Consider the following 26,201-nt stretch of genomic DNA (forward strand, 5'->3'; position numbering starts at 1 on the left):
TATACAAAAATCTTTATGTCATCAGGACTCACCAGTTACTCAAAATTAAGATAACAAGCATTGTGACTCATAAATTTCTGTATCCGTTCATGAAAAAGGTGACTATGCACAGGTAAGGAAATTATCACTCAAGAATTTAATTCAGTCACTCTGTATATAATAAATTACGTTGTAGATATAATCCTCTAATACATTATAATTTCTTGTCTGCTTTAGTAATTATGATTTATAGCTTCTTTGTGTACATATTTTCTTTTATTAATAGAGATAGAATTAAATGATGAATGCTGTAGTGTAATAAAAAAACTATAAACTTGAATTAAATTTTTAAATACACATTATAATGTCTAGACATCATGTTCAGAATACATTCATTCCACCTGATGTAATTAAGAGTTGAAATATGATAATGATGGATCAAGTTCTTTCTAACTAAATATATTAATTAAACTAATGTCAGAGAATTTATTATTTTCATATTTTTGTTTCAGCTCTCAAAGCTTTCTTTTTTGATTCACATCACATAAAATATATTCATCCCCATATGAATATGGACGGAGATAATATAAAGATATTTCCAAAGAGAAAAACTGCATATGATTCAAATGGTAGGACTTTAACAAACTTATAAACAATATTTCAATGTTTTGCAATAAATACCATAGATTTGCTTGTATCATATGTGCTTATAACATGTGTGGTTTTCTATAGAAAAATATGTTTATACATAGAAATTCTATATTTGTATTTGATATTTTTATTATGATAAAAATACCTGGGGAGAATTTTAGCTCATATCTAGATTCTTCTTGTCCTTGACCCTCCAAATCTGTAATTGTCTAACACTGTTAGGATCCCAGTGGAAATATACAAAGGAACTGTCGTTTTGTTCCTCATTTTGCAGCAGTCAGTGGATGCCATAATTTTAATAAAGTCCTTTTAATAGTTCTTCTTCAGAAATCCTTCATATTCCCCATTGTGAGCCTGAATTTGGGATTGTGTGAGGAAGACAAATAGAAATAGTTTTCAAAAAAGGTAGAAAGTTATTGTTTAAGCTTGAATTTCTCTTCTGTTCATTTCTTAGTCTTTGTACAGTAACTCTTCAACTAAACTAAAGGCAGGGTTTCTTAAGAAATGTGACCCAAGAGTGCTAGTACTAGCAGATGACTTTATAATTATCTAACTAACATCCTCATTTTATGGACAAAAAACTAAAGCACGAGAAGTTAATGGATTTATCTCTATATATGTAACAGATAATACAGAACTAAAACTTGAAGGGAAGGAGTTAACATAGAAATCAGCCCTGAACAGGTTTTCCTTGTCACCTAACCACAGACAAGCTAGCAGCTGCTATTCTAGTTTAACCATTTATCTGTCCTCAGTGCAATGCACTTAAAAAAAAAAAAAAGTAACAACCCTGCTGATAATAGAAATATTGTTGTTTTCATATAGGTCAAAATATATTACCTAAAGAAAGCATGATTATAATATTTTCTCAAAGCAAGTATAGGTGATCATACATAAAATGGAAAATATATGTAATAATACACGTATGTCACTTTATAGACATCATTTTATTTAAAAAAATACATTGTCTTTATTGTTAAAAAGCAGTTTATGCTTTCATTCTCAGAAAAAATATCTTTTTAAAAAAAATTTTTACAGCACTAATGGGAAATGTGTTTCTAATCCATTGATATTATCCTCTCAATTTTTTTCTTGTCATTTTTTATTCAAAAGTAGGGAACAGATGGCCATAAAAAAGCAAAAATAACTAAGCCATACTGCCATTGGACCCATGGTTCTTACCCCATTATATCATATTCTAATTAACCAAGCACACACATAATATTTAGGAGCAAATCCAAAGAATGTGTTAAACTGTTGTATTTTCAAAGACAATTTGAGTAGGATTTAGAAACTGAGAATAAAGACATTGAAAATACTTATCATAGTGACAGATGATAAAATTGTCATGGAATTAATATCTCAAAGAGATCCTGTCTGAGTGTACAGTAGGTTTGTTATATTTCATAATCATGCATGCAAACTCTGACATTTGAAAGGAACAGTAATACTGGCTCTCAAGAATGCAGAAGAAGAAAATTTGTTTTCCTCAAGGTTGAATCTTTAAAAGAAGGACAAGTGTAACAAACTGATCAAACCCATTCAATGATATCTACATGCAATTATTCGTTTATTGACAAAATCTGCTAATGAAAACACGCATTAGTTAAAAGCTGCATAATGTCATCAGTAGGAAAATACAGAAGGCACAGATGGATTTTTAATATTTTTTATGTACTGAATTTTGGTGTCTGTCGTTAATGAATGAACTAGTTTACAAAAATAGATACTGAACTGATATGAAAATTAAAAGCCAGATCAGGCCTAGAATTAGTGAGAAATTAAAATAGGAAATTAAAATAGGTTCCAAATGATAAAAATGAACAAATTATTGAAAACTATATTCAGAAAAAAATTAAAAAGGTATTTTGAACCATTCCATGTGGTATGCATCTTCTTTTACTCAAAATTGATGTTAAAAAATAGTTTCCTTTAAAAAAGATAGGAGTGATTGATAGTTTTAAAACCATGTTATCTTTATGCTGCTTCATTTGATTTTGAACCATCCCCTCCTACAACCTCTGAGAAGTTGCTTTTGTATGAATTTGTTCATCAACTGGACTAAGTCAGGTTCACCTAAGAGGTTTCCAGGTTCTGCTTCTGACCCAGGTCTGTCCATAGCAAATGCTGGGTTAGCTGCCAATCTCCTAGAGCCATCATAATTTCACTAGATCAAACATGGTATACTAACATTTCTCTGAGCTGACAGTTTAGGAAAATATGTAACGTATCTGAATGTCAGCAAGACTCTTAGCGGTGTCTTTGGTACCTTTCTAGACTGAGATAGAAAGCATATTGATATATTTTTGCAACTTCTAGCTCACATAATGATATCCAAAGAATACTGTTTACTAATAAATATATTAAATTGTGATGTGGAGAGTTCCAGCTTTGTATCACAATCCTTTGTTTTTGATGACATTGTCACATTTGTATTAATGATTGTGATTATTTTGTGCTTTATTTTGTGCTTTTCAGATTATTTACTGGTGTCACAAATTTGAGGAAACAAATGAATATGGTAGAGTTATTCCTAAGTTGTTCAAGCATCGAAGCAAGCATATAATGTTTCCAGTTATTAAGTATAGCAATAATCATCTTAATATAGCATCTTAAATTTTACAGACAGCTCTCTCATATAATGACAGTACATGGTCTCCACCTTATCCAAGTAAATAGCCAGGGGGAGTATCACTATTCACTCATGATGTTTTACATGAGAATGTTCACCTTTACCCAGGGACAGACAAGTGTAAGCAATGACTAAAACCAGAACTTCTAATTCTAAATAAATAAATTCTGAATATAAATTCTCAATCAATTGTCTATTATTCTATACAGCAGAGAAGTTACAGGACCTAAGTGAAGATGGGAATTTTAAAAGACAATAGATGCTGATGTTGAGTTGTTCACACAATTAATATCAGTGATAATGAACTTCTACAAAAACAGAGACAATTTGAGATCCAGTAAAGTAGGTGCAGAGTCCAGGCTAAGGAAAAAATAGTCATGAGATAGTATGGACTGATCTGGTAACATTCCTAGTATTGGGTTATGTGCTACATCTGGGGAGTCTGAGGGTGCAGATAAATGGCTGCCTTGAAAGACAATAAATTCCCTATCCTGAGACTGCGTATGTCATCAATTTAAATAGGAAACATTTCAGTGGGCATGAGGCTGAACTCAGTGGCATCTCACAACTCTTCAGTTATAAACTTTCTTAACACTATAAATCTTTTTTGTTATACAATAATTTTTTACCAGTATCTTTCTAATTCATACACTTGTCCAGCAATGTAGTAAGTCAAGATTTTATTTTTCAAGTAAGTATACCTAACACCTTGGTTCTTACTCAGCACTTAGATGTAAATTTATCTAGGACAGAATTTCTCCTAACTATAGTTTGTGCCAAGGAGATGCTACAGTCCATGATCAGAGTCATAGAGGTCAGAGAACCTGTTTTAATATTGTTTGATGATGTGAGCATAGATATAATAAGACCCACGTTTCAGTATCTGGGAATGTGTATAACTGCCTCTTCTATGTTTATTTTAAGAATTTTTCTGAATGCCTTTATTTGATTGACAGGCAGTGTTGCAGTTGCATTTTTATATTATAAGAGCATTGGTCCTCTGTTTTCATCATCTGACAACTTATTGGAACCTCAAAGTTATGATAAAGCTGAAGAAGAGGGAAGAGTCATCTCTTCAGTAATTTCACTCTCAATTAGCTCAAACCCACCCACATTATACGAACTTGAAAAAGTAACATTTACATTAAATCACATAAAGGTAAGTTGAAATTTCAGTGACTATTGATTATTATTGTGAAACATTCAAAGAAATGAGTTTTTTTGTTGTGTCACTTTAATTGTATGTGAATTCTTGAGTTTAAACCTACAAATTCAAAATCAAAGAGTAAAGTGATTTCAGCTAATTTTTCTATAAAATATTTTGGGGGCTTCCCCAGTGGCTCAGAATTTGCCTGCCAATACAGGAAACAAGGGTTCAATCCCTGGTCCAGGAAGACCCCGCATGCCACAGAGCACCTAAGCACATGCACCTCAACTATTGAGGCTGTGCTCTAGAGCCCAGGAACCGCAACTGTTGAGCCCACATGCTCCCAACTACTGAAGCCCACATCCTAGAGTGCATGCTCTGCAACTAGAGAAGCCACTGCAAAGAGAAGCCCACGCAAGGCAGCTAAAGCATAGCCCCTGCTTGCTGAAAGTAGAGAAAGCCCACACAGCACTGAAGATCCATCACAGCCAAAAATATTAAAACAAATAAAATGATCTAAATTAAAAAACTGTGTAGCTAAAAATAAATAGCTTGGTACTTTCAGTGCTTTTTATACTTTCTAATGAATACCAAATAATTTTATGTATTTGATCTCTGAAATTAAACTACATTTTAGTTTTAAAAGTACATTTTTCATTTTGGAAATCTCTGTACCTTCAAGGAATAAGTTATAAAAATATGTCAAAGAGACAAATATTACTTTTGTAATGAGGGAAATGTTTGGTTAATAATTGTCATATAAAACAATATTTGGAGGGATTTGGGTGCTGATTACAGTGAAATCATAGAGAAGTTTATAATATTTTTTCCTAAAGAAAGTATCTGAGACCACTTTACTCTTTTTTTTTTCACTTTACTCTTTTATTGTTATTCTAAATCTTTTTTCAAATCCATATATAATTAAAACCATATAGTGAAAAAAATATGATTAGAAATAACCAAGCATTTAGGTTTTTTATAGACCTAAAAGTGAACGGGGAAACACGAAATCATATGGTTTGCTGCATACCATTGATGGTTTCTTGGGCTTTCAATTGAATTTCAGTCCTAGTACATGATTAAAGTGCCTCAGAAGCTCCATTTAGAGAACCTTGAAGCTGGGCAAGGTTGTCATGCAAATTGAAAATTGTATTTGCATGTTTATGGGAAACAGGGGACTCAAAGAACGTATAGTCAGCCTTCCATATCCACAGGTTCCACATCCATGAATTCAACCAAACACAGATGGAAAATATTTGAGGGGAAAAAATTCCAGAAAGTTCCAAAAAGCAAAACTTGAATTTATTGCAGGCCATCAATTATTTACATAGCATTTACATTTTATTGTATATTATAAGTAATCTAGAGATGATTTAAAATATCTGAGAAGATGTGCATAAGTTAGATGCAAACCCTATTTTCCAGAAGTCACTCAAGCATCTGTGGTTTTCAGGATGCACAGGAGTCCTGGAATCAATCACCTGTGGCTATCAAGGGATCACTATATATGCTTACATACAATCCAGATGTGTCACTGTAAAAAAAAGATGTCTGATGTAGAGAGAAACTACAGTGTATGGAAAATCCAAATAACTAGTAGCTCAGACCTAAACATTGATAGACATTCTGTTGAGGGAAAAAGAAGGTGTGAAATGTTTTAAGAATGGAAAATAAGTTTAGATATTTTCAGATACTAAATGCAAATGACCTTTTAATCCTAGAAAAAAATACATTGTTCTTTTACGTGGTCTCATGGTTTTTCTATGTTATTTTAATTGGGGTATAATTGCTTTACAATATTGTATTAGTTTCTTCTGTATAATAAAGAAAATCAGCTATATATGTATAAATTTCCCTCCCTCTTGAACCTCCCTTCCACCCCACCCCCATCCTACCCATCTAGGTCATCCAAAGCCTTCAGCTGAGCTCCCTGTGTTGTACAGCAGTTTCCTACTAGCTGTTTTACATATTTGTTGTTATTCTTCAGTTACTCAGTCATGTCTGACTCTTTGCAACCCCATGGACTGCATCATGACAGGCTTCCCAGTCCTTCACTGTCTCCCAGAGCTTGCTCAAACTTATATCCATTGAGTTGGTGATGCCATCTCATCCTCTGTCGTCCCCTTCTTCGCCTGCCTTCAATCTTTCCCAGCATGAGGGTCTTTTCTAATAGGTCAGTTCTTCACATCAGGTGGCCAAAGTACTGGAGCTTCAGTTTCAGTTTCAGTCCTTTCAATGAATATTCAGAGTTTATTTCTTTTAGGAGTGACTGGTTTGATCTCCTTTCTGTCCAAGAGACCCTCAAGAGTCTTCTCCAACACCACAGTTCAAAACCATCAATTCTTTGGCACTGAGCTTTCTTTATAGTCCAGCTCTCACATCCATACATGACTACTGGAAAAACCATAGCTTTGTTGGCAAAGTAATGTCTCTGCTTTTTAATACGCTGTCTAGGTTGGTCATAGCTTTTCTTCTAAGGGGCAAGCATCTTTTAATTTCATGGCTGCAAAAACCATCTGCAGTGATTTTGGAACCAAAAAAAATAAAATCTCTCACTATTTCCATTGTTTCCCCATCTATTTGTCATGAAGTGATGGGACTAGATATCTTGATCTTAGTTTTCTGAATGTTGAGTTTTAAGCCAGCTCTTTTACTCTCCTCTTTCACCTTCATCTTGAGACTCTTTAATTCTTCTTCATTTTCTGCCATAAGGGTGGTGTCATCTGCATATTGGAGGTTATTGATATTTCTCCCAGAAATCTTAATTCCAGCTTGTGCTTTGTCCAGCCCGGCATTTCATATGATGTACTCTGCATATAAGTTAAATAAGCAGAGTGACAGTACACGAGCTTTGACATACTCCATTCCCAATTTGGAACCAGTCTATTGTTCCATGTCTGATTCCAGCTGTTGCTTCTTAACCTGCAAACAGGTTTTGCAGGAGGCAAGTAATTCCTCCTGCAAAGAATTCCCACCACTTTAAGAATTTTCCACAGCCTTAGGAAGCATCACTATGAACAAAGCTAGTGGAGGTGATGGAATTCCAGTTGAGCTATTTCAAATCCTGAAAGATGATGTTGTGAAAATACTACACTGAATATGCCAGCAAATTTGGAAAACTCAGCAGTGGCCACAGGACTGGAAATGGTCAGTTTTCATTCCAGTTCCAAAGAAAGGCAATACCAAAGAATGCTCAAACTGTCGCACAGTTGCACTCATCTCACACGCTAGTAAAGTGATGCTTAAAATTCTCCAAGCCAGGCTTAAGCAATATGTGAACCGTGAACTTCCAAACATTCAAGCTGGTTTTAGAAAAGGCAGAGGAACCAGAGATCAAATTGCCAATATCTGCTGGATCGTCAAAAAAACAAGAGAATTCCAGAAAAACATCTATTTCTGCTTTATTGACTATGCCAAAGCCTTTGACAGTGTGGATCACAATAAACTGTGGAAAATTCTGAAAGAGATGGAAATACCAGACCACCTGATCTGCCTCCTGAGATATCTGTATGCAGGTCAGGAAGCACCAGTTAGAACTGGACATGGAACAACAGACTGGTTCCAAATAGGAAAAGGAGTACGTCAAGGCTGTATATTATCACCCAGCTTATTTAACTTATATGCAGAGTATATCATGAGAAATGCTGGGCTGGAGGAAGCACAAACTAGAATCAAGATTGCCAGGAGAAATATCAATTACCTCAGATATGCAGATGATACCACCCTTATGGCAGAAAGTGAAGAAGAAAAGAGCCTCTTGATGAAAGTGAAAGAGGAGACTGAAAAGTTGGCTTAAAGCTCAGCATTCAGAAAACTAAGATCATGGCATCTGGTCCCATCACTTCATGGCAAATAGAAGGGGAAACAGTGGAAACAGTGGCTGACTTTATTTTTCTGGGCTCCAAAATCACTGCAGATGGTGATTGCAGCCATGAAATTAAAAGATGCTTACTCCTTGGAAGGAAAGTTATGACCAACCAATAGATAGCATATTAAAAAGTAGAGACATGACTTTGCCAACAAAGGTCCATCTAGTCAAGGCTATGGTTTTTCCAGTGGTCATGTATGGATGTGAGAGTTGGACTATAAAGAAAGCTGAGTGCCAAAGAATTGATGCTTTTGAACTGTGGTATTGGAGAAGACTCTTGAGAGTCCCTTGGACTGCAAGGAGATCCAGCCAGTCCATCCTAAAGGAGATCAGTCCTGGGTATTCATTGGAAGGACTGATGTTGAAGCTGAAACTCCAATACTTTGGCCACCTGATGCAAAGAGCTGACTCATTTGAAAAGACCCTGATGCTGGCAAAGATTGAAGGCAGGAGGAGAAAGGGACAACAGAAGATGAGATGGTTGGATGGCATCACCAACTCAATGGACATGGGTTTGGGTGGACTCTGGGAGTTGGTGATGGACAGGGAGGCCTGACTTGCTGGGGTTCATGGGGTCGCAAAGAGTCAGACATGACTGATCAACTGAAGTGAACTGAACTGAACTGAATTGAACAGTTTGTTGTGATCCACAAAGTCAAAACTTTAGTCAATGAATCAGAAGTAGATGTTTTTTCTGGAATTCTCTTGCTTTTTTGTGACCTAACAGATGTTGACAATTTGATCTCTGGTTTCTCTGCCTTGTCTATGTGTTGGTAGTTTGGTTTAGTCACTAAATTGTGTCCAACTCATGACCCTGACTCTAGCTGGCCAGGCTCCTCCCTCTGTGGGATTTCTCAGGCAAGAATACTGAGGGGTTGCCATTTCCTTCCCCAGGGGTTCTTCCTGACCCAGGGATCAAACCTGGGTCTCCTGCATTGCAGGCATATTCTTACTGATTGAGCCACCAGAGAAGCCATTATAATTTTATGCATGGTAGTGTACATATGGGCTTCCCTACTGACTCAGTAAAGAATCTGCCTGTGATGGGGAGACCTGGATTTGATCCCTGGGTCAGGAAGATCCTCTGGAGAAAGGAATGGCCACCCACTCCAGTGTTCTTGCCTGGAGAATCCCAAGGACAAAGGAGCCTGGTGGGATTCAGTCTATGGGATTGCAAGATTTGGTCGAGAATAATGACTAAACCACCAGCAATATTTTCTTTAATAAATATTTAATCTGAAGATTTATGTTTGATTCTGTTTTACTGCACTTATCAATGATTTTTGTTGTTGTTTAGTCACTGAGTCATGTCCAACTCTTTTGCAACCCCATGGACTATAGTCTGCCAGGCTCCTCTGTCCATGGGATTTCCCAGGCAAGTATACTGCAGTAGGTTGCCCTTTCCTTCTGCAGGGGATCTTCCAAACTCAGAAATTGAACCCACATCTCCTGCTTGGCAGGTGGATTCTTTACCCCCGAGCCACCAGGTCTTAAATACAGTTTTGACATATCTTAGTCTCTTAATACAATACCCTCTTCACAAGGCTCTTTGGAGGATCAGATTAAACAAAATGGGTGAGAAAGCACGTGGTTAACTGTAAATTGTTATATAATTGTAAATAGTTTTATTTCTAAAGATAAACTAGCATAGATATATAGCATTCTATGAATAACTTATTAAAACTTAAAGTGCATTAGGTATTGTATTGTGATTAGTTAATATATGATAAGGAGAACTCTGCTACGTATTGAACAATCATCCTGTAATCTGTTTGATCAGCCCCTGTGATCTATAATCTTACACTCACCACACTTTACCTCATTCATTACTGGAACTGCATTGGCTTCTAGATATATCTGGAAAACGTTCGTTGAGTCTCACTTCAGAGCTTTTCTGTTTTCCATTCCAGCTGTCAGAACCCTCTGTTCCCAAGTCTTTAGGGCTCACAGTGTCACTTAATTGAAGTATTTTCTTAAACATCTTTTCCTGTGAGAAGCCTCCTCAAGATTAATCCTGCTCTCATTTCCCTGGCGTTTTTAATAATTTCTCATCTTCTCATTAGAATATAAAGTCAGCAATACAAACACTTTTTCTGTTTTGTTCAGTATTTTATTTTTAGCACCTGGATCAATGACTAACAGCTAGTGCATAATCAATAAATATTTGTTGAAGATAATAAAGATATGTCATGCCCCATTCTAGATAAGATACATGATAGTGCTCAGTTGTGTCTGACTCTTGGCCACCCCATGGCCTCTAGCCCTTTGGGCTCCTCAGTCCATGGAATTTTCCAGGCAAGAACACTGGAATAGGTTGCCATTTCCTCCTCCCGGGGATCTTCCTGACTCAGGAGTTCAACCCTGGTCTCCTGCATTTCCTGCATTAGCAAGCAGATTCTTTATCACTGAGCCCCCTGGGAAGCCCCTACGTGATCTCAGTTGATAATAATTCTCACAACTACATGAAACAGAATTGATCAAATATAGCATGGTCGTAGGAAAAACTTCAGTTCTTTCACACAACAGCAGCACTCTCTTATTAGTGTTGATTTTATGCTTTACCTTTTAGGTGTGGTTTTAATTATATTGTTATGCAAAATAGTATTTTAAATATAACTGAAATGATATCATATGTGTGACTCTTTTCTCATCAGTGAAATGTCTCTTTTTCAGACCACAGATAAATATAAGAGTCAGTGTGCGTTCTGGAACTACTTACCTGACACCATGAATGGCAGCTGGTCTTCAGAGGGCTGTGAGCTGACACACTCGAATGATACCCACACCTCGTGCCGCTGTAACCATCTGACACATTTTGCAATTTTGATGTCTTCTGGTTCTTCTATTGTAAGGCAATTTCCCACTTCACATTTCTAAATCTGGCTTTGCTTTTTTTCTTGTTTTTCACGTTGTTCAAGACAATAATTAATTATTACATGTTCTTTGGATGTAAATAGCATATTTAATTTATTGATATGATCTCAACATTACCTTTTTTAGTCTCTCTTTTCTTACCTGCATTCTATGACATATAGTTTAAATCTTTGATTATTTTTAGTGTAAGACTTACCAGTTTATAATAGCTAGTAGGTTATATATCAGATTTCTATCCAGACTTTAGTTTTTAATGCTGCTTTTAGGAACCATTTGTACATTTTAAAAGATCATGAACTTTAAGGGCTTTTCCCTTTGTATTGAAAGTTTATTTTTACTGATGACAGATTCATTTAAATCTCTGATACCTGGTCAGTAAGTGTTATTAGCATATCTGTAACAAATACAGTTTTTTAATAATGTAGAATGCCACAGAATTTTAGACATGAAAAATCTCACTAAAGTAAAAAGCTTCAGATTGTGTATTTTACATCATAATATCTTGCTTTTACATTGTATAATTTTTTTATTTTGTAATCTTTAGATTGCAGTCTCATTTCTATACAAAACTTAGAATTCATCAAATTCTTATTGTGACTAAATAAATCTGCCTAACCGTAATGTCAGTGATAAAATTTTTTTTTTTTCCTGAATGAAAGGTGATTTTTTTCTGAATGTTAAATAAACTAAGGTGCCTCTGTTATGTATATAAAACCATCTGGTTAGAGTGAAACCAAACTTTCCCATTTCAAAGTCTCTCACCTATACTATTTTGTTATTCTATTTATGCAGCATTTATGATACCTTCATTTAATGTGTTTAAATGAATTACTGCATAGAAATAAGACTTATTCTTGTCACTGATAAATCTGCTTTAATTAACCATTTTCACATTACAATAATGAATTGCCTTGCTAATATCAAGAAACTGATGGTGATAACATTGTTAAACCATATACTAATATACACTATGCTTAGAAAAAAATCACTAATTATAGAACTGTTAAAGTGCTATGTGATTTATATCAGATTTCTGTGAATATTAAGCATATTCAGAAGTACAAAGTTTTCTCATCTAAATGCACATTTGTATTTTTACATTTTAGGAACAGTTTGATTAATGTTTCACCGAAAAAGAAAGTTCATTATATGTTGCAGTTCCTTTGACAAGCTACTGAGTTAAGTCTCTTAACAGCTGTATTATTATTTTCCCTTAGGGTATTAAAGATTATAATATTCTTACAAGGATCACTCAGCTAGGAATAATTATTTCACTGATTTGCCTTGCCCTATGCATTTTTACCTTCTGGTTCTTCAGTGAAATTCAAAGCACGAGGACAACAATTCACAAAAATCTCTGCTGTAGCCTGTTCCTTGCTGAACTTGTTTTTCTTGTTGGGATAAATACAAATACCAATAAGGTATGTAGATCTCTCTTACTCTCTGCTTTCTAAATTTTTACTTTCCTAAATATATATGTAATAGAAACATGACTTGGAATTAAGGGCTTGGTGGAGCAAACACACTATATACTTTGTTCTTAAAGCTTTTCTAAGTTTGAAATGCTAACATATATTAGCAACTTGATGATTAGTTCCATTAACCACAGTGGCCCTCATGATGAACTGTAAAAAGAAATAACCTTGTTTTGTTTTGGTTTGGTTTGTCTCTACATGGCCATTAAACAAAAGTAGAGGGGAGAAAGATACTAGAAAACAAATGTTTATCGTATGACAGGGACAGAACACAAAAGAGGTTAGAATTCATAGGTTGAAATTTGATAAATTAGCTCAGCCTAGTAACTGCACTTTTATAATAACCATTTTCCACCATTAATGATCTAGAGCCTTGTCAAATATCTCCCATATTGATTTAGACTGACCTAAGGTGAGATAAAACAAGCAACAACTTTATTAGGTGAAATGACTCTGAGAGCAGATGGGAAGATAAAGACATGGAGAGCCATCAGGCCAAGATGCAGGTCTGAGCCTGAGTGAAGAAGGAAAGAAGGAAGAAAGGACTAGTGGTAGAAGTAGAAGCACCTTGGGCCCAGGTGGTGCTAGTGGTAAAGAACCCACCTGACAATGCAGGAGATGTGAGAGATGCAAGGTCCATCCCTGGGTCAGAAAGATCCCCTGGAGGAGATGGTGTGGAAACCCACTCCAGTATTCTTGCCTGGAGAATCCCTCACAGAGGAATCTGATGGATTACAGTCCATGAGGTCGCAAATAGTTGGACACAACTGAAGTGATTTGCCATGCACAGAAACACTTTAGAAAGCAGGGCAGTTGAGGAAAGCTCAGCTTGCCTGTGAAGTAGTCCTTTCAGAAGACCCTCAACCAAAGTCACATGGCAAGTCTCTCAAGAAGAGTAATGTCTTGCTGTGCTCAGTTAATGGCTATCAGCGGTCAGTCCTAAAGGAAATCAACCCTGAATATTCATTGAAAGGACCGATGCAGAAGGTGAAGCCCCAAGTACTTGGGCCACCTGATGGGAAGAGCCAACTCATTGTAAGAGACTCTGATGCTGGGAAAGATTGAAGGCAAAAGGAGAAGGGGGCAGCAGAGGATGAGATGCTTGGATGGCATCACCAACTCAATGGATATGGATTTGAGCAAACTCTGGGAGATAATAAAGGAAAGGGAAGCCTGACATGCTGCAGTCCTTGGGGGTCTCACCAAGTCTGACATGACTTAGCGAGTGAATAACAACAACAGCCATCAGAAATCCCGGGCACATCAGTGGCTTTCCTATGCAGCTGCTGCAGCCCACTCTGCAGCTGGAGACCAGAGAAATACATCAACATGACCACAGAACCTTCAGTTGCCTCCATATTTCCATTCTTTTTAGTGATCTTCCAAGTAGTGGAGGTAACCATCAGTTATCAGTGTTCTCTTCTGAAGTAGATGCCACAAAGCACCTATTTAATATAATATATGCTAAATTGTAAACTCCATTCTGTTTTTGTTTGTTTTTCAATGGTATTTATAACATCATTCATTTTTGTGTATTCCCACTATCCTCCAATGCATAATTCCCCTGTCTTCATCCCATCATTATCCTCATCACAAAACTATTTTTTTCAGTCTTTCTTTTCAATTCTATGTTTCACCTGTCAAATTCTCCCCATTTTCAAGCCATATTTCAAATTTCACTTCTTCATTAAAGTGGTTCCCAGATTTTAATCATCATCTCCAACCTTATATACTGCTCTAAAATATATTTTAGTAGGTAATCTCTTTATGATTGACTTATACTCTATTAAGTGTAGTAAGTATTTAAATATTATTATGTTATCTCACCAGTAATTGTGTTTGTGTGTGTGTGTTAGTCACTCAGTCATGTGAGACTCTTTGTGACCCCATAAACTGTAGCCCACCAGGCTCCTCTGTTCATGGAATACTCCAGGCAAGAATACTGGAGTGGGTTGCCATTTACTTCTCCAAGGGATCTTCCTGACCCAGGCATCAAACCTGGGTCTTCCACATTATGGGCAGATTCTTTACCATCAGAGCCACCAGGGAAGCCCAATTGTGTTAGTTCTGTTAATACAGAAATGTATAACTGCTTCATTTGTTATTTCTTCATTTCTAACTATAGTTCTAAGTATGAAGTCAGTACTAATAGATAACATTTTACTGAAATCCATCTCAAATGTACCTGTTAATCTTGTAACTTAAAGTGAATATATAATGGGTATTTTTGTAAAATATATCATCATTTATTCATTTGTTTTATTAATTCAGTACCCTCTCTTATTTATTTTCATTCTTTGAGCACAATTAAAATAAAGATATCTCCAAAACAGAAATCAGCTCAAATCACAGCATAGTCACTGAGATAATCATGGTTGCATGTGACCAATCCACAGTTTATCACATAAGTGTATAAAAAGTATAAATCTCTAGACAAGACTAGCAACTTAATTCTATTACAGGACTGATGAGTGTTGCACTTCGGTGAAGCACAGTTCTTTTAAATCAGGTGGAAGTGCTACAATTAAAAAGCTTGACATCTGACAAGGATATTTTACTGTGATCAAGCATTATATAAAATAGTATAATTTATAGAGAAAGTCAATATTTTATGTTACAATAATGTTAAAATAAGCATTGCTTATGGTTTTATTCTTTCTTTGTTGTGTAGCTCTTCTGTTCCATCGTTGCTGGGCTGCTGCACTACTTCTTTTTAGCTGCCTTTGCATGGATGTGCATTGAAGGCATCCACCTCTATCTCATTGTTGTAGGAGTCATCTATAACAAAGGATTTTTGCACAAGAATTTTTATATTTTTGGCTATCTCAGCCCAGCTGTGGTAGTTGGATTTTCAGCATCATTAGGATACAGATATTATGGCACCACCAAAGTGTAAGTTAAGATGTTCTCATAAATATTTGATATGCAATTCTGAATAAGCTGTGTATATCACTGAAACTCTTGCTTTGTCGAAGTACATACAAACATAAGTATAGATTTTATCTATTATTTACTTTTCAGATGTTGGCTTAGCACAGAAAACAACTTTATCTGGAGTTTTATAGGACCAGCCTGTCTAATCATTCTTGTAAGTATATTTTAAAATTGCGGTTAGAATTCGGAAAAGTGTTGATTTAAAAGTGCTTAAAATTCTCAGCAATCAGTCTTCACTTTGAGAGGAAAATTTATTTTGCGCACTTTACTATAAATCATTTATTAACACTATAAACATTGCTTCACTAATAAGAAAAAATATACATCTTAAACTCAAAGCTATTACAGTTCACTTGCACCTCTTGGGAGGATGTATTTTTGCATTACTTGTAAGAAAAGCATTTTTCACTTATCAGTAGTATCTCAGCATACTTCAGTACTGAGAGTGTGCCAACCAGCTGATAATCTGGCATTTCAGATGTTTACGTTATTTAATCTTTTATCAATGATCAGTGATCTTTGAAGATTAGACTGTCATCTTTATAGTTTTATCATCCTTATGTACCCTGTCATCAGGAAAGTGATTTCAAACTAAATTGCAACATCAGAGACAAGAACCCACTATTTCCCATGAGCAGACAAGTCATATATTGATAGCCCTATTTCAGTTGGGAAGAGGGCCTTTTAATTCTTATTGGAAGTGGTTTCAAACCTACAAATTTGGCAGCTGTTACATGTTCCATTCTAAATAAAGACATTTTTATATGTCTCCAGAGCATGTCTAAGTGCCGTAAGTTTTCAAAGCCATTCTGAATATAATAGTCTGTCAGGGAATCTGGGAGGTCTGACTGCTCTACAATAGAATGAATTGTTAATGGAGGAGTTGTGACAATATTTTGGACAACTTTGTCCCATATGTTTTGACCATAAGTTAGATATCTTTTTGAATTTTTTTCCTCTCAGTCTTTCCCCATGTGCTTTTATGGTTGTGAGGAAGCTGCTAAATGGAAAAAGACTTGAAATGCAAAGCAGAGGATTTTTATCAAGGTTTATTGTTTAATGGCATGAGTGAAAGTGCATTTAGAGACTATATTTCCTAAAGATTGCAGAAAAATTGTTTATAATTCTGACAATGAGGCTAGCAATAGAAAAAGAAAATACTTGCAAGATTTCAGCTAAAACAGCTTCAGAGTTAATTTAGAATTGAAAAATTTTCAACTATGTGAGAATATAGGTTGAATATGTCCCATCCATGAATTTTCATGTGTTTCCCTGATATGGGCATTCTGTGTATAGGTCCTATCTATATATTGTTATTGTACTTATTCCTTCTCTACAGAGTGGACCATCTCTGATACTGTTTTGTACAAGTGAAAGTTCTTTGGATCAGTGATCCTTAGAGTTTAGAGGAACGTATGAGCTAGGAATTATCTGAAAACAGGAAAAAAATAACAAACATACTTCTCTAAAGTAAGAAATGGAAAGTGTTCCCTGAAATTATTTTTTTACTCTTGCTGCTATAACGGGAGAGATAACTGGATTCTCTTATGGTAAGATGGATGGACTTTAGAAAGGATATCCAAAAATGAGTCCTGTAAACTTTCCTAGAAACCTAAATGAACAGGGTCACACTGTCCTAGTCTGAAATCAATGAACCAATGTGTCTTCCATACAGTTTCTGTATATTAATCATTCCATTTAACTAGAGGGTCATACAGGCCCCTTAGTTTTGCTCTAAAACTGAATACCGTTTATCTTTTATAAATATTTAAAACAGAAGAAATTCTTTAAATAATTATTGAATGAAAGTGAATTCCTTTACTCTAGTTATCTCACTTTCTGTGCTAATTCTGGCATATTATTAAGTGACTTAGCAGCAGCAGCTCACTTTCTGTGTTAATGCTGGCATATTATTATTAAGCAGTATGATACATTAAGTAAAACTTTTCCTGAATAGTATTGAGTTGTCCCAGAATAGTATTGAGTTCAATGAGTAAAAGAAATTTTGAGCACCAGATATTTTAAAAAGAGCCCCAATAATTTGGACCTGACACTTTCCAGGGGTCTTACAAAGAGACAGTAGGACCAGCTAGAACCCAGTAAGGAGATTTGAGGGGTGGTGGGGGCGAGAGAGTCATGACTTGAAATTAGGAGTCCTTGGCCTGTAAGGGAGTACATTGTTCTTTGTGTAAAGATTTTCCTTACCTTACCAGTGGAAAAAAATAAGTGCTCCCCCCAGTTCTCCTTGAAGACGAGTTGTAGAGGAGTACTGTAAAATGTCTGTAGACAATGGAATTGGAAATGGTAAAATAGTAAAAACTCTCATCCTGATCCCAGGTTGAATGCCAGGGGAATTTTAATGTCTCCTTGATATACAAGAGTAGAGTATGAACAGTTTTTATGACACCTTGACATATTCCCCTGACTTTGGGTCAAGGGTGAACATAGAACATAGAGTTGCTTTTAGTTCCCTGCAGATTGCATGCTTATTGTCCATTCCCTTGACAGCAGGGAGGAAAAGGATTATTATAGAGTGTGCTTGGAAATAAATTGATGGGGGTAGCACACAAAGGTTTCAGCTATCTTGTAGGTACAGAAAATTTAGACGAGGGAAAGTTGTAGGGATGCACAGAATGTTGTCAGGTCAAGTGAAGTTACACACAAGAGAATAGGCTGAGGACAGGAATGTTGAATGGTAGCATGGCTAGCGCTCTCTGAAATAGAAGGGGTTAAGATGAAATAAAATACTATAAACACTAAGATCGAACTTACCATCTAAGTGGAGGCCAACACATGAACAAAGATTGTTGGTGCTGAATCGCTAAGTCATGTCCAATTCTTCTGCGACTCCATGGACTGTAGCCTCTCAGGCTCCTCTGTCCATGGTATTTCCCAGGCAAGAATACTGGAGTGGATTGCCATTTCCTCCTCCAGAGGATCTTCCTGACCCAGGGATTGAACCCATGTCTCCTGCATTAGCAGACAGATTCTTTATCCCTGAGCCACAGGGAAAGCACACCAAGACTACCAACAGTAATAAGAACCAGACTAAACCAGAGTGATGTCATGAAGCTCTCTCCATCACCAAGAGCTGATCAAACCCTTCTAGCCCCATGCAGCAGAGGAGCTGAGCTTTAGGAATGGAGGAACACATCCTAGAACCATCCATGCCACTCTAACAGTCATCTACACAGAATTACTGAATTGAAAATTATCATCCTTTGTTAGGGGATATTCTGGTAGGAAAGGATGCCCAGCCATATTATTAAGTTCACTATCTTAAGTGAGTGATCTGGGCATGATGGGAAAACAAAAGAAATATAAGAATTATGCTCTGTCCACTCTAGTATCAGTGAGGAGAAAGCAAGTTGAAACAAATGCAAAGCATAACATATAATTAAATATAAGTGATAACTGGTGAGATCTGAGAGACATCAACATGGGCTGGACCACACCAGTGAGATGAGAAACTCATCTGTGGATGGGTGAGAAACAGAGTCTACTCCTACATACATTGGATTCTTAGTGCGAACTTAAGTGTCTCCTAAGCAGCCCTGTAAGCTTGCCAGATTCCTTCTGAAGGGAAACAAAGGGCACAGACAAAATAGTTGCTATTGTAAATAAGGAATCCCAGAAATCACAAAATTACCATGTTACTGAAAATATTCAATAATCATATTTTCATAGATACATCACTTCTTAAGTCTGTGTCATTAATTATCAAATTTCCCACCTTGAATTTATCCATTTCTTCTCTGCTTTCATAATCAGACATTTGTTATCCTATTGAGTCACTGCTGCTCTTAAGATTATAGTATTAATAACAATAATAGGAATTTTAAATTTACAATTTATTGAGCAGCTACTAAGTTTAAAAAGATAAGTAATATTTCAGTATTCAGTCTCCTTAAATCATCCATCCACATTGTTATTGTCCCATTTTATAGTTAATGAAAAGTAGAATTTGATTCAAAATGCTAAGTGATTGGCCCCAAGACACTGCAAATAAATGAGGCTAGAACTTGAAACTAGTTCTGGATTAATTTTAACTTGCCACTTGTGCAGTTGCCTTCTAATCTGACATTCTGATGCCATTCTTTCCCATTTCATTTTAATCTATTCATAATCAACTGGCCCAAACTCAGCTCACATAGTGGGAACTATTAATAAGAAAAATAAGAACATTAATATTAAGCTCATTTATTCCTGGCAATAAGTGTGTTAGTGTATTTAATCTAATCCTTTAACAACTCAAAAATGTATGTGTGTGATGTATTTTATTTTCAAGTTGGAAAGATTGAAGTATTGAGTGGTTACACAATTGGCCAAATAGCCACAAAGTACATAAAGCAGGAACTCAGGTTCATAAATTTGAATCCATGCCCTACTTTCTTCATCTCAGTCCCGATAGTTTCCCTTGACCTATAGTTCAGAGCCTAGTGGGCTGCTGTCTATGGTGTCACACAGAGTCAGACACACTGAAGCGACTTAGCAGCAGCAGCAGCAGCATAGTTCAAATAGGGCTTCCCTGTGGCTCAGCAGTAAAGAATCTGCCAGCAATGCAGGAGACATGAGTTTGATCCCTGGGTTGGAAAGATCTGCTGGAGAAGGAAGTGGCAACCCACTGCAGTATTCTTGCTTGAGAAATTCAATGGACAGAGGAGCCTGGTGGGCTACAGTCCATGGGGTTGCAAAAGAGTTGGACACGACTTTAGCAACTAAACCACCACCACATGTTTCAAATACCATAGACTGGTATATAAAGTTATCAGTAGTTTAGCTGAGCCCTGTCTATTTTCAGTCCTTTTTCACACTGCATGTCTCCACTAAACAACTCTTATAAAAACATTATCCTCTTTAGAATATTTACTGTTCCTTGGCTATTTCCTTGATTCTTTTCAGTCAATAATCCTACCACCTTGTGATGCCTGAAATCAGTTTGATCCTTTCTTCAGCATGATCCCACAGAACTTTGACTCAAACCCTGAAGAGTACTTTTAATGCTTTGTTTGGTTTCACATGGTAACTTTCTCTGTGCATTACACTTCTTATCTCCAATGTACAAACAAACACCCAAACAAAGAGCTGTGAGTCTCTTGGTTCACTAACCATAACTTGTTCAATAATCAGTGCCACTGGTTGCCTGACCTTAGGGACCACAGCCCAATGAGTTGCAAATGAATTCTCTACAGAGCAACATTCACAATACATTCTGTGCATGATTGGACTCTACACTGTAAAACTATCAGCCCTCTCTTTGGTTACTCCAGAACACAGAAGGTAGGAAGTCCTTAATAATTATCTATTTTAGTTGATTCATAAATGAAGACCATGATAATAAAAGAGGCAGGAAGAAGCACCCTGTGAGCTTTCTTAAGAAATCTTTCTTAAGACATGTGTTCTGGATTCCTAACACGTAAAATGAAGATAATGATGGCCAGTCCAACACAAAAGATACAGTAAATACCAAACAATTTTTTAGAAAAAAAAAAAATCTGTTCTTTAAAAATTAAAACAGTAAAATACACAATAATTTGGAGGACAATCTTGGCTTTCTTAGCTTTACCTTTTGTATTAAAAATTAAATTAAAACCCTGATTTTAAAACCATCATTTGCACAACAAAAATCTGTATGCCACAGAATGTATGTTTGGCCAATATAGTGTGTGTGTGTATACATATACATAAGCATGTGAAAGTGAAAGTGTTGTGTCTGACTCTTTGCAACCCCATGGACTATAGCCCACCAGGCTCCTCTGTCCATGGAATTCTCCAGGCAAGAATACTGAAGTGGGTTGCCATGCCCTTCTCCAAGGGATCTTCCTGACCCGGAGATCGAACTCAGCTTTCCTGCATTTCAGGCAAATTCTATACTGTCTGAGCCATCAGGGAAGCCCATAGATAAGCGTAATTCACCACTAATTTTTAAATAGTGGTGAAGATATGACATCATTTGTTTGACTATAGCAAGGTGTTATATTGTAATAAATGTATTTGTTATATGGACTTGGTTAAAATTCTTTAGTACACTCTACTGGAAAACACAACTGAAATGAAATAAAATGTAAAATATCTTAAAGAAAAGCAGTAGAAATTTAATAGGATAAATAGTATATTTTTTCCAGAATAAAGATAAAATACAAGGAAGTCTTCAAATTTAAATAGAAAATTTGTGGTGACTTTGCTGTGCGTGCCTTTAAATGGGAGATAAGATTGCTTTCACAGCTTTCTCTGAACAAATCTGGGAAGACTTGCACTTGTAAACAACATTTTAATAGAACAATTGACAATGACTTTAATTCTTACATGGAATGCTTTTATTTCTTCTGAAGACTAAGAACTAGTTCCCAGTAAATGATATTTGCTTATTTTTATGAATGGAGCCCTGGGGCATGTCTGGTTTGGGGTTATAATAATAATACCTTTAAGACAATATGTAAATAGGTATAGTTCTGGTGCTGGTGGATTTTTCTACTCCTTGATATATTGTTTTTTAACTACTTAGGTATTTGAGCAGCAACATTTCTGCATTGATCAAATGAATGTAATTCCTCAGGTGTTGACTCATTATTATTAAGGATCTCTTAGAATTCTGAAGTATGAACTGCTGACCCCATGATTCTATCTATGAATTGCTACCTTTACAATGTTAAGGTTATAACTAGACATGAAAAGGCCTAGCCATGCTTTTGAAAGACTGAGCTGTACAAGAAAGAGATTTCTAAATCTTTGTAAAGCAAGCTGCAAACTGAAGATAATTTCATAATTTATTTTCTTTCTTCAGTATTTTTAATCTCTCGTGCTGAATTCTTTTAACTAAAACTGTGCAAATGATTAGATTCAAGTACACAAATATAAAAAAAAGTTTGTAAAAATAATTTAACTTTTAAGTAGAAATTGAAGTTTCCTATATTCAGTATTAAAGAATTTAATTTGCTTGATTGAGGCAAATGCTAATTAAGCTGTGTCCAATTAAGGCATTTTCTTTTTTAAAAAAATGAGAGCTTTCATTTGAATTTAAATCACAACTCTTATAACTGAGTGTTTTTACATTGCTACTTTACCCATTTCTCTTTAGGTTGCCCAGAGTTCCACTCAGTTTTTTGTGGAGGTCTCCTCTAATTGTTCCAAATTGTCTTTTAATTCCCTTTCACCAGGAAATACTAATTAAAACCTACTCAAAAATGAATTCCTCACATAGCCCTTACAAACAGATCATCTCTATGTGTACTTATTATTATGTGATATATTCTTATTGCATTTTTTAAAATTTCACAAATCTCCCACACTTGAAAGAAATGTAAATATTAAACTTTCTAAAGTAAAAAGTGAACATTTCAAAACATGCTCCATGACTGACTCTTTTTCTTAATATTTACTTTGTATCCTCCCTGACTTTTGCTATGCGTACATGCACACATAAATATATATATACACATATATGTGCACATCAGATCAGATCAGTCACTCAGTCGTGTCCAACTCTTTGCGACCCCATGAATTGCAGCACGCCAGGCCTCCCTGTCCATCACCAAGTCCCAGAGTTCACTGAGAGTCACGTCCATCGAGTCAGTGATGCCATCCAGCCATCTCATCCTCTGTCGTCCCCTTCTCCTCTTGCCCCCAATCCCTCCCAGCACCAGAGTCTTTTCCAATAAGTCAGTTCTTTGCATGAGGTGGCCAAAGTACTGGAGTTTCAGCTTTAGCATCATTCCTTCTAAGGAACACCCAGGGCTGATCTCTTTTAGAATGGACTGGTTGGATCTCCTTGCAGTCCAAGGGACTCTCAAGAGTCTTCTTCAACACCACAGTTCAAAAGCATCAATTCTTTGGCGCTCAGCCTTCTTCACAGTCCAACTCTCACATCCATACATGACCACAGGAAAAACCACAGCCTTGACTAGACGAACCTTTGTTGGCAAAGTAATGTCTCTGCTTTTGAATATGCTATCTAGGTTGGACATAACTTTCCGTCCAAGGAGTAAGCGTCTTTTAATTTCATGGCTGCAGTCACCATCTGCAGTGATTTTGGAGCCCAGAAAAATAAAGTCTGACACTGTTTCCACTGTTTCCCCATCTATTTGCCATGAAGTGATGGGACCGGATGCCATGATCTTTGTTTTCTGAATGTTGAGCTTTAAGCCCACTTTTTCACTCTCCACTTTCACCTTCATCAAGAGGCTTTTTAGTTCCTCTTCACTTTCTGCCATAAGGGTGGTGTCATCTGCATATCTGAGGTTATTGATATTTCTCCCCGAAATCTTGATTCCAGCTTGTGTTTCTTCCAGTCCAGCGTTTCTCATGATGTACTCTGCATATAAGTTAAATACACAGGGTGACAAAACACAGCCTTAACGAACTCCTTTTCCTATTTGGAACCAGTCTGTTGTTCCATGTCCAGTTCTAACTGTTGCTTCCTGATCTGCATACAGATTTCTCAAGAGGCAGATCAGGTGGTCTGGTATTCCCATACATATGTATAAATGTAAGCAATGAATTTGATTATAAATATGATTATAAATATATGAATTATAAATTCATATAACCTGTAATATATTCATTGTTCCTTGTTAGAATATACAATTCTACAATTTTTTATCATTGCATATTATGAGTATCCTCTTTTATTTAACTTCCTTATTGAACACTTGTTCATGTAAGACAATGGCTATTTCAATACAATTACATATATCCATTACATAAATTTGTTAGGACATGCTTCTTAGAAGTAAAATGTGCAACACAGGAATATAGTCAATTATATTACAATAACTCTGTATGGTACTTAAGATACAAAATTATCAAATTGCTGTGTTGTACACCTGAAACTGTTATTGAGTCCAAGCTCACTCTGCTTGCCATGTGACAGATCAGTAAGTCGACATACAAAATGTTAAGGCAAGGAATATGACTTTAGTCGGAAAACCAGCTGAATGACACTATGGGAGACTAATGTCTCAAAATAACTATTTTATCAGTGCTGGATGTCAGGTTCTTTTATAGAACAGAGGTAGGGGGTAGGAGGTGAGGAAGAAAAGTAAAAGGATCATTAATCTTGCAGATATCTCCTGGAATGGCCAATTTCTGGGAAGGGATGTGTTAATTTCTTCCTTCCTGTAGCCATCCACAGGTAGACAAGGTCCCATACAAAGGCATTTTGGTTTAACATTCAGGTAGAGGGGCAGGGTTCCCCAAGACAGGCCATTATGTATGGACAGTATCCTTTTAGTGAACAAAAGCAGCCAGAAGTCAAGATTAAAGTAAAAGAAACAGATCCGACTTGGAGTCAGTTCTTTCCTGTAACAATGTAACATTGTAATTCAGCTAAACTTCAAGTTAAAAAGAAAAGTACAAAGTCAAGTAGAAGAAGATTTTTAAAGTTACGAATTGCCTCCAAAACATTACTTCAATTGATATTCCACTTTCATTGACAAATTATAAGAATAGCCATTTTCTGACATTTTGCCAATATTAGATAGTTTTATCTACTGTGGTTATTTTATGGCTATATTGGAATATATAAACTGAAAGGACGAATTATAATGGACCAGGATTCTGTAACAGTGGCATTGTTGACACTTAGGACCAGATGTTTGTTATGGAGCCTTTGCTTTATAGAAGTTTAGTATCATCTCTGACTTCTACTCACCAGATGCCAGTAGCACCAGCTCACACACCAGCCAGGTATGACAAACAAAACGGTCTCCAAAAATAACAAAATGTCCTTTGAGGGCCATATTCCTCATTCTCTTGATTGGGAGCTACTATCCTACATTGGATTATAAGTTTCTTTTATAGGAGTGCATTTGCAGCTTTCTTTAATTGGCATAAATATAAGAAAAGGAATTGAAATCATAGCTTGGGCAATGTCCTTTAGATGACCCCATCGAAGCTATATTAGAAACACTATTCATTGTAAATTTTAAATGGTGGGGATAACATTTTAATTACATGTTTTAATTTAATGGCATCATATTTGTTAACTGCATCTTTTAGTGACCTCTGTGGTTCAGTATTCTATCATTTTCACCATATTATGTGTTATTAAGAACTTCAGAGCCTATAACATTTAGCTTTTTTTTTAATATTATCCTGACCTTCTTATAACAGGTAGCTAGAATTTTTAAAAAGAAAATGCGGAGCTAAAAGAATAACATAAATAATACATTTGTAATTTTCAGTGTATTCCTGTTCATGGGGGTTATATTCTTAATGGAAATACCTTTTGTAGATAATCTACTAGGTACTTGTTCTAGAAAATTTCATAAAAATTGAATAACTTTATAAAAATTGGAGATCAAAAATAATATTGAAAGAGAAATCCTTTGAATCTCTCAAGCCCAATTAGAAATTACCAGTCAAGTTGAAGTTTATCACTGTTGCTTTTGTGTAAGTGCAGCTTTACATCGAGGGATATTACATAATGAAATGCTGAAAGGAAAACGGTAAGAATGTTGGTACACCAAGATAGTCATTAGAATTATTATTCACTTTACATTCGTTTAATCTCTTAATCTTTACAAAACCCTTTTAGCATTTCAGTTAATCCTCCCAAAAGCTTCAGTAATATATCAAAATTAAGATAGTAATAGCATGTAATAAGAGATAATGTATTACTAGATTTTTGCTAGATCTAGTAAC

At 35.8% G+C, this 26,201-nt stretch overlaps 1 protein-coding gene across 4 annotated transcripts in view; it reads left to right on the forward strand.

The window, feature by feature from the left end:
• Positions 1–26,201, forward strand: part of ADGRL4 (adhesion G protein-coupled receptor L4) — a 144,655-nt gene that overhangs the window by 94,656 nt on the left and 23,798 nt on the right. For all 4 annotated transcript variants that reach the window (XM_070367801.1, XM_005906648.2, XM_070367802.1 and 1 more), the window contains 6 exons: positions 492–608; positions 4,219–4,421; positions 10,951–11,124; positions 12,369–12,572; positions 15,298–15,518; positions 15,648–15,714. In XM_070367801.1, the coding sequence (XP_070223902.1) occupies positions 492–608; positions 4,219–4,421; positions 10,951–11,124; positions 12,369–12,572; positions 15,298–15,518; positions 15,648–15,714 (986 nt within the window). The remainder of the gene's footprint in view (positions 1–491; positions 609–4,218; positions 4,422–10,950; positions 11,125–12,368; positions 12,573–15,297; positions 15,519–15,647; positions 15,715–26,201) is intronic.

The sequence above is a fragment of the Bos mutus genome, chromosome 3 (genome assembly GCF_027580195.1).
Source record: "Bos mutus isolate GX-2022 chromosome 3, NWIPB_WYAK_1.1, whole genome shotgun sequence".
Lineage (NCBI taxonomy): Eukaryota > Metazoa > Chordata > Mammalia > Artiodactyla > Bovidae > Bos > Bos mutus.